Source organism: Bos indicus, chromosome 1, assembly GCF_029378745.1.
Source record: "Bos indicus isolate NIAB-ARS_2022 breed Sahiwal x Tharparkar chromosome 1, NIAB-ARS_B.indTharparkar_mat_pri_1.0, whole genome shotgun sequence".
NCBI lineage: Eukaryota > Metazoa > Chordata > Mammalia > Artiodactyla > Bovidae > Bos > Bos indicus.
In genome coordinates this window covers 138,333,406-138,352,618 of record NC_091760.1, presented here as the reverse complement: position 1 = coordinate 138,352,618, position 19,213 = coordinate 138,333,406, and the positions used below count along the sequence as shown (strand labels likewise).

At 40.3% G+C, this 19,213-nt stretch overlaps 1 protein-coding gene across 4 annotated transcripts in view; it reads right to left on the bottom strand.

Annotated features, from left to right (window-relative positions):
- CPNE4 (copine 4) overlaps positions 1-19,213 on the bottom strand; it is a 686,364-nt gene that overhangs the window by 375,762 nt on the left and 291,389 nt on the right. For 3 of the 4 annotated variants that reach the window (XM_070794756.1, XM_070794775.1, XM_070794762.1), the window contains exon 3: positions 12,196-12,246. The exons of the other annotated variant lie outside the window; for it this stretch is intronic. In XM_070794756.1, coding sequence (XP_070650857.1) covers positions 12,196-12,246 — 51 coding nt within the window. The remainder of the gene's footprint in view (positions 1-12,195; positions 12,247-19,213) is intronic. 4 annotated transcript variants of the gene reach the window in all.

Here is a 19,213-nt window from a genome sequence, read left to right as displayed (position 1 = left end):
CTTTGCAACCCAATGAACTGTAGTCCATCAGGCTCTTCTACCTGTGGAATTCTCCAGGCAAGAATACTGGAGTGGGTTGCCATGCTCTGCTTCAGGGGATCTTGGAGCCATAGAAATTGAAGGGATTGAAGCCACATCTCTTGTGTCTCCTGCATTGCCAAGTGGATTCTTTACCACTAGCACCACCTGGGAAGCCCCTCACACACACATACACACACAATATTATTAATTAATCTATCCCAACAAAGTTGAAGAGGAAATTTCCTCTGAGCACTGACAGTTTGAGATTCTTTGATTCAACCATCATGTACAAGTTCTGAGAGCTGTTACCATTTCTGCCTTCCCTACCCATTCATATTTTATCATCATCAGTATTTACACCTCTGTGGAAACCAGTTGCTGGCCCTAAGAAGAATCCACATGATTTATCCAAATGCAGTTGGGGAAATGTTAATGTCAGGGAGTGAGAAAGTATTATCAAAACACAAATTGTAAATATCTACTGAATATGTGATTTGAAAATGCCTTTCAAACAGGGAGGTATATCTCTCTTGAGTATGACCACAGCCTTAAGAATCAATGGTCAGCACCTGACTCTTTTTCATTCTTAGACTGCCCTCCTTAGCCTTATCCATAGAACTAGCACAAAGGTTTTTCCTACTGGTCAATCAAGGCCAGGACTAAGTGATTCCAAAATGAATGAATATATATATATATATATATATATATATATATATATATATATATATATGGAGAAGGCAATGGCAACCCACTCCAGTACTCTTGCCTGGAAAATCCCATGGGCGGAGGAGCCTGGTAGGCTGCAGTCCATGGGGTTGCTAAGAGTCAGGCACGACTGAGCGACTTCACTTTCACTTTTCACTTTCATGCATTGGAGAAGGAAATGGCAACCCACTCCAGTGTTCTTGCCTGGAGAATCCCAGGGACAGGGGAGCCTCGTGGACTGCCATCTATGGGGTCGCAAAGAGTCAGACATGACTGAAGCAACTTAGCATATATATATATATATAAAACCATTCCCCATGTCCCACATCTTTACAATGTGACTTTTCAACTCATCTCCACAACATGTACAGTGTATTTCCCCACCTTCTGCTTCTGAGCTAGCCTTGTAACTTGCTTTAGCCAGTGGGATGTGACAGAACTATTGTTGACAATTCTAAGCCTAGCTTTAAGACACTTGCCGGCTTCTGCTCTTTCTCTTGGAGCTAAACCACTGCCATGTGACTGATCCTAGGCTATACTGCAGAAAAGTAGGAGAACATGTGGCCCAATCACTCCCATTATCTTTTCCATTAGCCAAGCCTTACTGTGGTTTAAGACATACAGATGAGAAATTTCATCTGAGACCAGAATGCTCAGCTAAGCATGGCACACACTGCTGCCCACATATTGAGTTAAATAAATGGTGGTTGTTTTAAGCCATTATATTTTGGATGGTTTATTACTTAAGGGAAACAGAAGCAAACTAGATTCCAAAATGAGCAGAATTCTGGGCACTTCCCAGATTCATCTACCATGAGTCCAGCCGGAATTCTAGTTTCCCATTTGTGAGTTTTCTTTCCTCATTCCTCATTCTCAATCAATAAATGAATCACACAGTAAAACCTAGAGAGATGCATTGTCTTACTTGCCTTGTGCCTTAGGGAGATACATTATTCTGGATACCTGATCTGAAGAATAATTTTACAGAGATGTATATGACAGGGAGAGCCCATGCTTTACAAGTATTTATGGCAAGATAAACAGGTGAACGGAAGAAGATTAGCATCTAGAGCTACAGTGAGACCACAAGCAGATGATTCCACCAACTTTGACATCTTTAGTTCAGGGTGTTTTTGTCCCTGGGCCAACGTGCTGTTCTAGTTTCTTGTAACTGTCTGGGGAGAAAAACAAAAAACAACCCTGTTTGTAATAGTATAGGGGAAAAATTCATCATTTATTATTATTCTCTCTTACAGTTCTGGGCTCAATTATGCGATTCTCAACTAGGATCTCTCATGAAGCTGCAGCCCAATTATGAGTGGCAATGAAGTCACCTTGAACATTCTTCACTCACCTGGCTGGTGGCTCATGCCAGCTGTACAATCTACAGGTGGGCTTTTTACATGGTTTGGGGTTCTTCACAGCAGGGTGACTGGGCACCAAGAATAAGTGTTCTGAGAGACAGCTAGGCAGAAGTTGTAACTTCTTTAATGCCTCAGGAGTCACAGAGTATCACTTCTACTGTGAAGTTGACACTATGATCTGTTGAACGGTACTCAGTCAAAAAGACATGCCTAGGTGCAAGAAAAAGGGACAAAGATTCTACCTCTAATATTCATGGATCTGGAAAGGTCACATTTAAAGAAAAACATGTAGGGTGGGAGATGTTATTACAGCCTTCAATGGAAAATAAAACTTTCCAGATGTGAAGATAAATAATAGGAAATCAGGAAATTTCTGAGTCATTTTTCCTTGCCCTAAGTCAGACATTTTATTAACAGGCAGTTAGAATCCTACTAATGATTTACACATTAAATACTGTATGGCCAGATTCAGCCAGGTCTTGACTAGAACTTGAAACTTGCCTGATCTGAGTCTGCCTAAAAGTACCTTGAAAGTTAATGAGATCCTTTCTGTTGGCTGGGTACCATCTTTCCACACACAACTAAATGATATTTAATTTAAAAATATGAACTTTGCTGTAAAGTACTAACTTCAGAGCACAGTAATTTTACTGTTGTCAGCCTCTGCCTGGATTAAAAAAAAAAAAAAAAAACATAGCCAACTTGGTCAACTAAATTAAATCCCAGGTACAGGGAAAATGTTCAACAACAACATCAAAAGACTCTTAGACACTTTATGAAGCCACAAACTACAGCAAAGTTATTGTTGCATTTCCTTGCTTTGATTTGTCATAGGTGGTCTACTCCAGTTCCCCTGCCTCTGAAGGATGTGGTGGGGGTAAGGGTGAGTGAATTACTTGTAAGTCTTCCTGGATGTGTTTTCAAAAACCTAACATCTATCCAGGGGAATGGATGAGGACGGAGTAAGTTTGTAGTTTTCACAAAAATTCTTAAATCAGGAGGTGAAAAGGTTCTGCTTACAACCAGAGATTTCCCAAGGTTAGGAGGAAGAGAGAAGAGCAGAAAAAAGGCATGCATAATAGGAGAGCAAGGGAACATGAATTCCTGACAAGGCCATGAAAATTGAGAGAGATATGGGAGAGCTTAGAGATCAGTAACTGGTAATATAAGCTGCCAGTGATTTAAGGTGTTAGAGAGAAGGGAGGCACACAAATCCATGAGGAGCAATGGTTATGGTGGGTATAGGTGAGGGGAGGTGCCATTTTGAACAAAAGTACCCTTGCCCAAACCAGACACAGAAACCTCATACAATCACCAGATCTCAAGGCCATGTCGCAAAGGACATCTCAGGGACCTTTCTGGGTCATATGGTCCATGTTTCTTGCCCAACTCTGACACCATATAGATGGAACAAGATGGATTCAGGGAGTCACAGAAAAAACAGAGGCTGAAGCTTCCTATTAGCTTAGTGAGACTATGATCATAAATATTAAATTTTATTACAGAAAATGAAGCAAGTTATATTTCTCACTCACCAGTTTGTAGACTAAACTTCATAACCACTGCATTGTTATTTGAGAAACAAATATTTTTGCAGTTGCCATTTTCTTAATTTCAAGAAAATTAATTTTACAATAGTGGACAGAAAATTAGAGAAGGAGGAAATATCTTTCATCCCAGTTTAGTAGAAAGAATACCTGGAGACAGGTAGTTTTGGATTCAAATCCTGATGATACTACTGACTGGGTATGTATTATGAGCATTTCATTTATTCTCAATTTTGTCATCCATGATATGAAACAAAGCATACTTCTGTACAGGACTCTTGAACAGTTTAATTATGACAAATGTGCAAAGGTTGCTTGAAGTAGCATCCAGATGTGTTAGTCTTCACCTCCTATAGGCAATCATGAAAGACCGGGCAATTTGAATATAATTAAGTTGAAGGCCAACAAAGGTCCATATAGTCAAAGCTATGGTTTTTCCAATAGTCAGGTACCTATGTGAGAGTTGGACTATAAGAAGGTTGGGGACCAAAGAATTTATGCTTTTGAACTGTGGTGTTGGAGAAGACTCTGGAGTGTCCCTTGGACAGCAAGAAGATCAAACCAATCAATCCTAAAGGAAATCAACCTTGAATATTCATTGAAATGACTGATGCTTAAGCTGAAGCTCCAATACTTTGGCTACCTGATGCAAAGAGCTAATTCACTGGAAAAGACCCTGATGCCAGGAAACATTGAGGGCAAGAGGAGAAGGGGGTGACAGAGGATAAGATTGTTGGATGGTATCACCAACTCAATGGAAGAGTTTGAGCAAACTCCAAGAGATAGTGAAGGACAGGGAAGCCTGGTGTGATGCAGTCCATGGGGTCCCAAGGAGCTGGATGTGGCTTAGCAACTGAACAACAACAACTTGAAGGAAAAATCATGTGAAAAAAATTCCATTCTTATTTAATGATATATCATAAAATGTGATGGAATTAGAAATCACTTTCCTTGTCTGCTCTAGTCTGTCCACGCCTTCCTTCAGATATGTGGCTAAAAAAGTTGGAAAATAATTCTGTGATAGCCAATATCCAAGATAGTTTCCAGTGATTCCCATTTCCTATGTAGCTCCCTCCCACACTGAACTGGGCCAGCCTGCACAATCAATAGATGTGTGGCTTCTGAGGCCAGGTCAGTGTTCACCTTGCTCTCCCTTGAGTCACTTGCTATAGGGGAAACAACTTAATAAACATAAAGGCAACCAGATATTCCCATGGGAAGGTCCCTGTGGTGAGAAATAAAAGGATCAACACAAGAAGAGGATATTACACTTGTCAAAATATATACACCTAATATGGGATCGCGAAGAATCGGATATGACTGAGCAACTGAACTGAACTGATCCTGAGCTTAAAATAAAGATACTGTACTACTACACTCTATACAAGTACTGTACAGTAAAGCACACAAAAGCATAACCACTTGTAAAGGATGCTGGCATGTGACAAGGTACACCAGACACATGAACTAACTTTATTGCACATGCAAACACATGTTCATATCTTTGAAAGTTCTCCACTTGAAGGTTTGTATATAGACCTTACTCTAAAGTCTTGAAAATATCAATTAAGTCTAACTGTTTTATTGTATCATGTAGGATTTCTCTTGCCTTACTGATTTTCTGTCTCAAAGATTTGTTCATTAATGTGAGTGAGGTGTTAAAATCTCCTACTATTATTGTATTCTTGTCAATTTCTCCCTTTAAATACTAACAAATACTAATCTGTTTTGTTTGTATTTGTTTTATGTATCTGATTAAATATGCACTCTCCATTCATCCACACAGCTTCAGTAAATACCAAGGAACTGTGTGGTGATAAAACTTGGATGAGATTGACAATATGTGCACCAGGGTTAATGAGAAACTAGTGGAACCTGTGCAAACAAGTAACCAAATACGGACAAACACACATAAGCCACAATGTTCACTTATAAGAGTGTGGACAAATCATAATTATATGATATATTATTACAGAAATTGCAAATTTAATATAAAGAAGGAGTAAATAACTTCAAAGTCAAATGGGCCTTAGGAACAAACTATGAACAAACCTAGTGGAGGTGATGGAATTCCAGTTGAGCTATTTCAAATGCTAAAAGATGATGCAGTTAAAGTGCTTCCCTCAATATGCTAGCAAATTTGGCAAACTGAGCAGAGGCCACAGGACTGGAACAGGTCAGTTTTCATTCCACTTCCAAAGTAAGGCAATCCCAAAGAATGTTCAAACAACCGCATAATTGTACTCATCTCACACACTAGCAAAATAATGCTCAAAAAAGTAAGTTGCCGGTCAAGTCAAGGTAGCAATCAGGGTTTAGGCACAAAAACAAAGGTATTGGAGGCTGCTATTTTATCAGTTAGCCCAAAACCCACTTCACCATTACTCAAATAAAACTGAAAGAATCTGAGTTTCTCTGCCTTAGATCAACAGCCTTGGCAATAAATATTGAACTCACATGGAAATGTTAGGTACCCAGGAGAGTGCTCAACCTTTGGTTTGTTCCATTCCACTAATGTACACTGAGCACTAACTGTATCCCAAGCACTGCTGACAGCACTATTGTCTACAGGACAGTAAGTTGCAGCCGAGAAGCTAGAGGCCAAGAAAGCAGACTGGTAGACTAAACATTTCAAGATCTACAAAATAGATAGTACTTCAGAACAGGCACAGTACTGCTGGGGGAGTCAAGAATACTGGACCCCTTCACAAACAGGGAGCAATTTGAGTTGATCTCAAAATATACATAGGAACTTGTCAGAGGAAAAACAAAGAAAAATAAATATCTTATTCAGTAAGACAATATCTGGGAATATATGCCAAGAAAAAAGATTTTAAATAAAATGTATGAAGATATTGGGGCTTCCCTGGTGGCTCAGATGGTAAAGAATTCACCTGCAATGCGGGAGACCTGGGTTTGATCTCTGGGTTGAGAAGACTTCCTGGAGAAGGGAATGACTACCCACTCCAGTATTCTTGCCTGGAGAATCCCAATGGACAGAGGAACCTGGAGGGGGCTACAGTCCATGGGTTTGCAAAGAGTCAGACATGACTAAGCAACTAAGAATAGCACATAAGGATATTGAAAGCAGATTTACTCTGAAATTCAAACATGGAAACAATCAACATGTTCAACCATTGAAGAATAATTTCACATTACTTAACCCAATGGAATTTCAGTCTAACAGTAGTTATTCCAATAAAAATGGGAGAAAATCTGTAGAAACAGAGAAAAGAATTCATAAAAAGACAGGTAAAATAAAAATAACAAATAATCCACGTGTAACATAATTCAAGCATGTAAAATGTTTCTGTGTTGACAAAGATGAAAAAGAAAACTGAAATGAGAATAACTGTTGTAACAGCACAGCAGATGCAATGAGAATATTAAAAATCAATTCATATTAATTTATACATATGTGTGCATAATATAGGCATCTATGCATACACACAAGTATGTACAGATTTAAATTTTGGTTAACCAAAATGATAGCAAATTAATCAGAATCCTTTAAAAGTGTTTAGTCAGTTATCTAAAATATTCCATTTAATCTAAGTCTGAAAGAAACACATTAACCTATTTTTTCCCCAGGGAAATAAGAAGTTTATGGTTTCCATTCTTAAATCAAGAAGTTCCATTGTTAAACAGAAATATCAAACAGCTGCCAACTGAAGTGGGAGTGATTCCCATGCTATGAAGCTGCAGGTTTTGGGAAGAAAAGTTCCAGAAAACTTACTTATTCCTGCTGCTGTCACAGTATCTGGATCTGAGACGTGATGTGTTTAATTACACCCAAGATGGCTTTGCAATAAAATATGGAGGATTACTAAGTTTTTTGTATCTTGAGTCTTTGACAAGATGTTCCATTTGTGTCATCTCTTCGGACCTGATTTCTCTATGACTGATAAATGGCAAGGGTCTAAGTGAAGGCTTCAACTAGATATTAACTGTATCCAATAGAGATTTGATATATCCACAAACAAAGCTGCACTATAACAGGTTTCTGGGCATGACACAGACCTCTCTATATATAGAGCAACTCAGGGCATCTGTTAGAGTTGTATTAGTCAGCAGAGATTAGGTTATTCTACAGTGACAAATAGCCCTCCCACCTCAGAGGCTTAAAGCAATAAAAGTATACTCTTTGTTCTTGTTGAATGGATAGCATAGCTTGGCAGGGTGGGGTTGGGTGTCTCAACTCACTTCAGTAACTCAAGAAATCAGGCTATCAAAGCAGCCACTATCTTCTTTATTAAAGTATAGTTGATTTACTGGAGAAGGCAATGGCACTCCACTCCAGTACTCTTGCCTGCAAAGTCCCATGGACGGAGGAGCCTGGTAGGCTACAGTCCATGGGGTCGCTAAGAATTGGACACAACTGAGTGAATTCACTTTCAGTTTTCACTTTCATGCATTGGAGAAGGAAATGGCAACCCACTCCAGTGTTCTTGCCTGGAGAATCCCAGGGACGGGGGAGCCTAGTGGGCTGCTGTCTATGCCGTTGCACAGAGTCGGACACGACTGTAGCGACCTAGCAGCAGCAGCAGCAGTTGATTTACAATGTTGTATTAATTTCTGCTTTACAGCAAAATTATTCATTTATGCACATAAATATATTCTCTTTCATATCCTTTACCATCATGGTTTATCACAGGTTATTGAATACACTTCCCTGTGATATACAGTAGGACCTGTTATTTATCCATTCTACATGCAATGGTTTGCATTGAGCAATCACTATCTTGAACATTGGCACTTTTCCTGAGACAAAGACAGTACTCAAGGGTCTTGCTGGTCTAGAAGTGTTTCATTACTCATAATTCAGTTCCCAAAATTGGTCACAAGTTTCTACCAATAACCAGGGCCCAGGAAGTAAAATCCTACTGCGTGTTCAGAAGGCAAAGAACTGGATAAATATTGTTAATGACTGCCATAAAAGTCTTCCTTTCTCCACTGTTTACTATTATTATTTAGAGAAGGATTTATCACTTGCAGCAAGTAAGGAGAGCACTTGCTTCCCCAAAGCAGTGTCTCCACTGTTTATTTTTAACAGAGTCAGGATTCACTGAGATGTGCCTTCATACACCATCTCTGAGACAGTCTGCAGGGTCACAGGGCAGCAACAATCAGGAGGAGGTCTCAAAAAGTTTGAAACAATTTTAAGAGACTGGTGGGTCTGGTGGATAAAGGAAGATTAGAAGAATTAAATATGTATAGTTTGGCTGAGCTTACTCAGTGGGGAGCAACAGTGGGTGGTGGAGGTGGATGGGTAGCAATCTAAAAATATCCACCAGATGTAAAGGACCAGAGGGAGAATTATTGAGCATGAAAATCAGAAAGTATCACTAGGCATCCTAGAGAGATATATAAGGAAATAGGCTCTGGGATCATGAAATTGGACAATGCTAATGATATAAATAAAGTGAAAGAGAGAGAAGCACTTTGAATACTTTTTCCTTGTGAAGACAGGAAAAAAAAAAAAAAATCCAGTGGATAAGAACTGAAGAGGGTTGGAACCATCCAGGATGAAAATGGAGGGCCCTAAATTCACGTAAGAAGTTCCTGACTGCTAGTCAGATTTCAACTTGAGGGGGTGGGAAGGAAGCTTCTACCATCCTCTTGATAACACTTCTGAGAGTTTAGAGCAACTGAGGCTTCTAAAGAAAACTTATACAGAGATTTACTAAAATTGATTATTTTTCTTTTTAAAAAATCAATTAATGTATTCTAATTGAAGGATAATTACTTTACAATATTGTGGTGGGTTTTGCCATACATCCACTGCTGGGCATACACACTGAGGAAGCCAGAATTGAAAGAGACACATGTACCCCAATGTTCACTGCAGCACTGTTTACAAATAGCTAGTGCATGGAAGTAACCTAGTTGTCCATCAACAGATGAATGGATAAGATTGATTTTTAATGAGATTAAGGGTAAGTGATTACACTACATATGGGCTCCCCAGATTCTGATCACTTGCTTACTCTTTATTATTATCTGCATAGCTCTTAACTTTTTTTCAAAGTGCTATTATAGCTGTTATTTATTTAGAATTTCATAAGAACACTGAACATTAAGATACTGTTACTTCAATTTTGGTGCACTTTATAAAGAACCCTCCCTCTATTCCACTATGGGAAGATTCCAGAACCTGCCTATATACCAGGGGTCCCAGGCAGTGCTAGTGGTAAAGAACCTGCCTGCCAATGCAAGAGACATAAGAGACACAGGTTCAATCCCTGGGTTGGGAAGATCCCCTGGAGGAGCGCATGGCAACCTACTACAGTATTCTTGCCTGGAGAATCCCCATGAACAGAGGAACCTGGAGCACTACAGTCCATAGGGTCGCAAAGAGTCGGACACAACTGAAGTGACTTAGCATGCACATTCACCTCAAACTCTGGGATCTAATGCCAGATGATCTGAGGTGGAGCTGATAATAGACATAAAGTACACAGTGTAACATGCTTGAATCAGTCTGAAACCATTCCCCAACCCCTGTCAAGGAAAAATTGTCTTCCGCAAAAATGGTCCCTGCTGCCAAAAAGGCTGGGGGCCACTGATATATTTAATACTTGCAGAATGTTTGGGGAAAAGTCCTAGTATCTACATTAATTAGAGTTACTTAAGATGTCTATTTCAAATCCTGAGAGATGATGCTGTGAAAGTGTTGCATGTAATATGCCAGCAAATTTGGAAAACTCAGCAGTGGCCACAGGACTGGAAAAGGTCAGTTTTCTTTCCAATCCAAAAGAAAGGCAATGCCAAAGAATGCTCAAACTACCGCATAATTGCACTCATCTCACATGCTAGTAAAGTAATGCTCAAAATTCTCCAAGCCAGGCTTCAGCAATATGTGAACCGTGAACTTCCTGATGTTCAAGCTGGTTTTAGAAAAGGCAGAGGAACCAGAGATCAAATTGCCAACATCCACTGGATGATCGAAAAAGCAAGAGAGTTCCAGAAAAACATCCATTTCTGCTTTATTGACTATGCCAAAGGCTTTGACTGTGTGGATCACAATAAACTGTGGAAAATTCTTCAAGAGATGGGAATACCAGAACACCTGACCTGTCTCTTGAGAAATCTATATGCAGGTCAGAAAACAACAGTTAGAACTGGACATGGAAAAACAGACTGGTTCCAAATCAGGAAAGGAGTACGTCAAGGCTGTATATTGTCACCCTGCTTATCTAACTTATATGCAGAGTACATCATGAGAAACACTGGGCTGGAAGAAGCACAAGCTGGAATCAAGATTGCCAGGAGAAATATCAATAACCTCAGACTTGCAGATGACACCACCCTTATTGCAGAAACTGAAGAAGGACTAAAGAGCCTCTTAATGATAGTGAAAGAGGAGAGTGAAAAAGTTGGCTTAAAGCTCAACATTCAGAAAACGAAGATCATGGCATCCGGTCCCATAAATTCATGGCAAATAGATGGGAAAACAGTGGAAACAGTAGCTGACTTTATTTTTCTGGGCTCCAAAATCACTGCAGATGGTGACTGCAGCCATGAAACTAAAAGATGCTTGCTCCTTGGAAGGAAAGTTATGACCAGCCTAGACAGCATATTAAAAAGCAGAGACATTTGTAAACAAAGGTCTGTCTAGGCAAGGCTATGGTTTTTCCATTGGACATGTATGGATGTGAGAGTTGGACTATAAAGAAAGCTGAGCACTGAAGAATTGATGCTTTTGAACTATGGTGTTGGAGAAGACTCTTGAGAGTCCCTTGGACTGCAAGGAGATCCAACCAGTCCATCCTAAAGGAGATCAGTCCTGAGTGTTCATTGGAAGGACTGATGTTGAAGCTGAAACTCCAATACTTTGGGCACCTGATGCGAAAAACTGACTTATTTGAAAAGACCCTGATGCTGGGAAAGATTGAGAGCCGGAGGAGAAGGGGATGACAGAGGATGAGATGGTTGGATGGCATCACCGACTCAGTGGACATGGGTTTGGATGGACTCCGGGAGTTGGTGATGGACAGGGAGGCCTGGCATGCTGCAGTTCATGGGGTCGGAAAGAGTCAAACACAACTGAGCGACTGAATTGAACTGAACTGAAGACATTTCTATGAGCTTACCTCTGTGGCTCAGAGGGTAAAGAACCTGCCTGCAATGCAGGATGCCTGAGTTTGATACCTGGGTTGGGAAGACCCTCTGGAGAAGGAAATGGCAACCCATTTCAGTATTCTTGCCTGGAGAATTGCATGGACCCCTGGTGGGCTATAGTCCATGTAGTCGCAAAGAGTCTAACACAACTGAGCGACTAACAGTGACTGACTAAGATACTTCTGTAAGCATTTTAATTCTTTTTCTAGTCTAGAACCAAAGGTTTTAATATGTCCAGGACTAATATCAATACTCAGGTACTGACAGTTTTTTCCAAACCTTCCATGTTGTCATGGCAGCTGTTTCAGAGACGGTAGATTTTAGATTTATCTTTCTTTTACTTCCTTGCATCCTCACATCAAAGATTTGTCTGACTCATTTTGAAAAGCTGAAAACTGAAATTGGGCTGAGGAGGGAGAGTGGTCATCTTTAGATACCTGAGTGTGTACATCTGGGAGTTTGCTAGCTGTTCTCCTGTTGGTTGTTTCCTGTATTAAAACAAGAAAAGTTCAATCATTTACCTTTTCCCAGCTTGTTTTTCAACCAAAAAAGATAAGAGGTTTTGTTTGTTTCTGTTTTTGTTTATCCAAGAGAAAACTATATGTTTTCAGAGCGAAGAGTTCTAATCCATACCATCTTTATAGGAACGCAACAGGGATCAATTCACTTTAGAAAATAATAAAACTAAACTGACATGAAAATTTCTAATCTTTGGGTTTCTGAGAGTCACTCTGCAAATAAAAGAAGAGTCAGCAGGGACAATCCAGATCTATAAACACCAAATATTTGCTCTTATCATTTCAAGCCAGAGGGAGTGATTCACATGATATACATTTGTACTGACTTCTTTGTCCACACTATTTCTGAGGAAGAAACTTACCTTCCTAAATGCCAACTACTACCTCTACCGTATAATATCAGCCCACCTCACACCCAACCCACGTGCTGAAAGGAACAGTTACATCTTCTTTTTAAAAAATCAACTTCACTAAAGTATCTGGATGAGTTTTGACAAATGTGTACACCTGTGTGCTGCTGCTGCTGCTGCTAAGTCTCTTCAGTTGTGTCCGACTCTGTGTGACCCCATAGATGGCAGCCCACCAGGCTCCCCTGGCCCTGGGATTCTCCAGGCAAGAACACTGGAGTGGGTTGCCATTTCCTTCTCCAATGCATGAAAGTGAAAAGTGAAAGTGAAGTGGTTCAGTCGTGTCCAACTCTTAGTGACCCCCTGGACTGCAGCCTACCAGGCTCCTCTGTCCATGGGATTTTCCAGGCAAGAGTACTGGAGTGGGTTGCCATTGCCTTCTCCTGTACACCTGTGTAGCTACCACCAAAATCAAGACACACAAAAGCCTGAACTTTTCTTGAGGAGAAATTATTTCTGCTGTTTCTGAAGACTTAGATTTGCCATCTATAGTGGAGGGGATGAATTTTCAAACCAAATCAATAACATTGAGAGAGGGAGATAGAATGAGGAGTGTTTTCTACTAGAATTGCAGTTTACTGCATAGGAACAGAAGGTTATAAGCCCTATGGAAAAAAGAAAAAGGAAAGAGGATAACAGGATCAGGAATGGTGGAGTGGGGATGGCCTTAATTTGCAGTTTGTAATTTAAAGGAGTAAATCAGGCAAGCCTTCAATGAGAAGGTATGCCTTGAAGGAGGGGAGAGAGTTAACTCAGGCGAAAGAGTTCCAGGCAAAGGGGGCAGCTATGGCAACAATCCAGCACTGATGCTGGAACATACCTCACACAGTTAGGGAACACCAAGGAGACCATGGCTGGAACATGAGAAGTGAGGAGTGAATAGGAGGACTGCAGACCAGAGAGCTCATGGTGGAATCAAACCACCCTGGCTGCAGATGGCCACTGGAGGACTCTGGTTATTACTGTTATTTTACATGTGGTATGGTCGTGTGGTTAGGCCAGCAGGGGTCAGCAGAGCCATCAGCTAGGGGGAAGGTGGCAGGTATGTGTTGGTCCTGGTCCACGGATGGATCAGATATATTCCTTTCTGACCTTTGCTGCTCCATCCTGGATCAAAAGGATAGAGCAGCAAGGGATACAAGCTTCAAAAGGGCAGGCCAGAAAGACACAGAAGTTCTAGGAAAAAGCCAGGAAGCCCAGGAGGTGGGAAACTATGACGATGCCCATGGCAGACATTAAATAGAGAAGTATTTCCTTGAACCATTGACAAAGGAAGGTGGAAAAGTCCTTTCCTTACCCTTTCAAAGAAGAAGCAATTTACCATCTCCCCTAAATGAAGTGTATAAATAAAAGAAATACCACCTACCCACATCTGAAAGGTTGCCAACTCCTGTTTTGTAAGAATCCCTAGATCTTTTCAGCAAGAGGTTGCCTTCTAATCTTAAAAAACTCAGTGCTGTGTTGCACAATCTCAACCACTTAGGTCTCCCAAGCCTTTGAGTCACAATCATGTTTCAAGTGAACACCATGAGTTCAATTTAAAAAAAACTAGTCACCTGATGGGCCAATTGAAAGCAAAAATTTCTCAACAGCTTACTGTCAAGAAAGTGGTTTCTCTTCAGCAAAATACAAAATTGCTTTATTAGCTGAGCAGAGAGAAACGCCACAGAATTTATGTTCTTTCCTCCACATGTCTGGGTAACTCCCATTAGTAGCAGTAGGAGTTGCAACAGCCCACATAAGGGAAAAACAGGATCTTTACAAGGGAAGGCAACACATGGCAGAGACACCCAGGGGCATCCTCTTGGTGACAGTCTGCTTGCCCATGCCTCTGTTTCTCCATTTGGCTGGTGGGTGTGAATTTTGTGCTCTTCTGTCCAAAAGGTACAGGGTAACAAATTAAGAGTTTGTACTAATAGCTACAAGTGCACTTACCTCATACTATGTGGCCAGCATCATGGACATTCTTACTACTCACAGTGTGAGCCAAAGACCAGCAGTATCAGCATCAAATGGGAGCCAGTTAGAAATGGACTTTGGACCCCAAACCTAACCAGCTGAATCAGAATCTGCAATTTAACTAGAGCTCCATCTTTCACATTAAAGTTTGAGAAGCATGGTGCTAAGTTTGCTTAAAATGTAATTTAATCTTTGCAACAGCTTCAAGTGGTAGATAAAATCATTCACATTTCATCAATTAAGGAGTTGAAATTCAGTCCTGACCTGATTTGGCTCCAAGTCAATTAAGTTACAAAACCAGAAATCAGACTCAGGTATATCTGATTCTAAGAGATAATATAGCTGTCTCCAGCTCATGAAACATGTGTCCAAGAGGAGAAGGCTAGGGGATGAAATGAGAGGAAATCTTCATGCTTTCCTCACCAAGATGTTTAAAATAAAAGAAAGAGGCTGCCATTTGCAAAAACAAAAATTCACTCAGGTGTGTAAGAGAGAAGTATGATCTCAATACAGGTCAGATCTAGTCAGGAAAAACTGTAATTAAGGAGGAAAGAGAAGTCTTTTTCTAGAAGATCACAAACCAAGACCCTTCCCCCATGTATCTTATAGAGTAAAAGGACACACACACACACATCACACCACAATTTCCGTAAGAAAATCAAATCCTGCTTGGCATGAATACATATAATTAGATGTTCCCTGCGAGTGAGGAGTAGTAATTAATTCAGTGTTAAACATCACAATCTATTACTTGAACTCCATAGCAACTGTGGTTGCCAACAGAGAGAAAACAAAATTTCAGTGCCTATTTTTAAATGATTACGTTGACATTTTTGAAAATGTGTAGAAACTGACACTTGCTATTTTTAAGCTAAACAATAGACATTAACTCAGGGAACAAAGGAAGGATGAAAAGGAATAAAGGCAAAAGGAAAGGGAATCTCATCTGAAACAACCTAGACAGTTATGTGGACAGAATGATTCTGACCAAGCACTGAGCCCAGCTGCTCACTCTGGGAGAGAAAACTGTTTTTTCAGGCCAAGAAAAGATATATTAATAATTTCTTGAAACACAGTCCTTATAACCAAACTGAACTAGATTTGGATGCCAGCTTTGTCACATAATGTGTTTCCTGAGACAAGCTGCTGACTTCACTGAGCTTCAATTCCTTCATCTGTTACAGTGGGGAAATAAGAGATGTTTCAGAAGGTTTCTTGCAAGAATTCTGTGTAAAATGCCCAACAAAGGGTGTTTGTAGATTAAGTTCCTTATGAAGCAGGTTCTGAGTTTACTTTTCAGTAGACGTGTTAGGGAATGCCCTTGGGGCCAAAACATCTGTAGAAGGAAAGAAAAAGGAGCAGAGAGGACAGAAGGAGATGCTGCAATGAGCCCCAACAGTGGACTTGGCTGACCTCATGAGAACTCCAGAGCTTACATGGCCTGACACAGCTGTCTGACAGTGGGCTGAAACAGCCAGATATTTATCCCACACCCATCAGTCAGTCAATAGAGATGGGAAGCTCAGGGAAGAACATGACCTTGGGTGAGGGGGTTCTCTGCAGCCAACTAAGTCCCTGAAGGGGAAGACAGCATTCTTGGCAGCTAGGTGACAAACCCCTTAACAGGGGATCTGGGTGCTGTCTCTTCATCCAACACATACTCTGCAAGTCATGTTTATTTCCTTTCCTTTGCTTACACAGTCCTTAAAAACTTCTTTTACAAATAGAGATTCTGGTGTCCAGAAAGATGCCATTATGATTAACATCTTATCAATTTTGGTTATCTGTTCTTAAAAATAGATTTTAGTACTTTGTTAGATCCTGGGCTCCAGGCCTTTGAAACTCATACTCAGTTAAAACTTCTCAATAACTCCATGATATAAAATTCATCTCCATCTTAAAAGTGAAGAAACAAGTGCAGACAGTAAGTAGAAGTAGTTCTGATGAGTGGTTCAGAGTGAAAGGACATGATATTGGATAGGTTTTTAATGGCACTTCTTGCTACACCACTGATGTGCCTGGCCAACCTCAGCTCAACCCATCAACAGCTGAACAACAAAGGTTCCCTTTCTTCCTGTTTATTGAGAATGGTGGCACATGTATCTTGCCAACTCACTTAATGTTTATGTCACAATGTTCCCTTTATGTTACAATGATTACATTGTAAAGTATAATGCCTCATCCCTCCACTTCCCCCAAGAACTGCAGAAGAAGGTGATTGGATTACAGCACCACTGGAGCCCCTTTTGACTTGAGAATTCTCCACTGATAATCCACCTTAATAGGTGGAGTGCAAAGAGTCGGACATGACAGAGCGACTGAACTGAACTGAACTGAACTGAAGATACTTTGAAACAAGCTTAGAACATAGGTCTAGATCAGTTATGGTTGCATGCTATAAAAACTAGCTTTGGCCAAGTTATGCAAAAGAATACTTTGGAGAATGATAAGAGTTTAGGGCGCGATTTATGGGGTCGCAAGGAGTCGGACACGACTGAGCGACTGAACTGAACTGAACTGAAGAGTTTAGGGAGTCAGTGGAACTGGCAGAACTATGCAGTCCCTGAGGACTGGCAATCAGGAAGCCAGCTGTCTGCTTATTGCAAGAAGCCTGGACATGTACTATCCATGGTGTTAGTGCAGCCACAGAAGAATGACTCCCAAGTACTCCTTCCACCCTTTATCACTCACCCAAAATGGGAAGTCTGAAGAGAAATCATCTGCTAAGCTGCCCCATAGCTATACCAGGTGAGGACAGAGAGGTCACAAGCCCTTTCGTTTCTACTGTAAGTGTGGACATATGGAATTTTTCTCCCACCAAAGCATCACAAATTTGGGGAGATTTTACCTCACAAAAGGAAACCAGGGTATATTTGGAAAGGGGAATGTGACTGGGTATTGGAATACAAATCCCCATACTTAGTGCAAGGTTGCTTACTCAGACTTATGTCCAGGAAGCAAATCAACTTTTTCTTTGTATTCTGAAGCTGTCCAAATCATCTCAGGATTCTGCTTCCCGGTCCTACGTCTCTCCAGGGATTCTTATGCTTTCCATTTATAGCTGATAAACTCCTTTAGAAAATAGGAAAACTGGACAAATCAACCCTGAGTAGTTCTTCAAGGGATTGTTTATTCCCTCATTACTGAGAGAAGTGTAATGTTAAATAATATTTCCAGGAGTAAGAAGGACTTGGTAAATATTCCAACTATCTGGGAAAATTGTTATTTTATATATACTCCTGATAACTGAGGAAGAAGAAGCCATTTAATTCCCAAATTCTATAAATTCAGTGAAATTGTATTTTCAAAATAAAGTAAAAGCCAATGGAGCTGACGAACCAGCTGATTATGTGAAATAGAACTTTTTTTCAGGTTGCAAGTAAACTACTTAAAATTTTAACCTCTAATCAGGCTACAACAAAATGTATTTGGTTATGCCTTTGTAGGAAGATGTGGAATTTGGTTCTTTGTCCTGAAATCCCAAAGAGGGGATTTTTATATGCTAAATACACCAACTGCCCTAATACTTAGACCAGCATAGACCAGTGATTGTAATTCCAGCCTTAGCACAAGTGGGTGATATTCCAAAGGAATGAACTAACAAAGGTTAGAAAATAACTGATCTATTCTTTTCTCCTTAAATATCCACCCTACTCCCAAATCCCCATGTAATTCAAGATGCACTAATTTAACATGTGGAGAGTTTGGCTGAGTTTGTTATTCATCCATCCAAGTTAATGTTCTTGTCTTCCTTGGGGAGTGAACTGGCTTTTTCACCTGCACAGGGAACCGAATGCCTGTCTAGACATAGTTGTATGGAGTCAGGAAGTACGTTGTTCACACAAAGGTAACACCTATCAAGGTCATCGCCTCACTCCTGCAGCCCCAGAAAAACCCATCCACTTATGATCATTGGGGAAGTATTCCTGTTTCATATGCTTCAACTTATTATTTGTGTCCAGTATGAGGTCTCTAAAATAATTTCCCCACTTCTCAGGAATGAGGCAGAAATAAATGGCAACTCACATATCATCTCAAGCTTTTTTTTTTTTTTTTTAATGCAAGAGAAGTGGGGAGAAATCTATCATTTATTGAAAGCTTTCTATGTGCCAGGCATTGCTAGATGCCTTGTGTATCATTCTGTCCTTATCACAACCCTGCAGGATGCTGGGTTATATTCACTGAATGGACATTTGGAAATGTTAGCAACTTGCTTGAGATCCCACAGTTCATAACTGGCAAGTCAGCATTTGACTGTAACAACAGCACTTGTGAGCTTTCTGCTATGACACTGACAGCAAGACATAAGTGTGATGCTGCCGTAGTTCAGAAATTGTCTCGTCACATCACTACAGACACCACCATGGTGAGCTGAAGTGTATCACCTGTTGATATGTTGGAACTGAAGTGTATCACCTGCTCTGAAGAGAGGGTCAAGACTTTCATTTTCACTGAGTGCATGACAATTAAATACCTTTCTGAAAGCAAATGATGGAGGGTGAACATTGAAGCACCACTGAAGCACTTTCATTAGAAATGCACTTTCATTAGAATGCAAAAATGACCAGAGT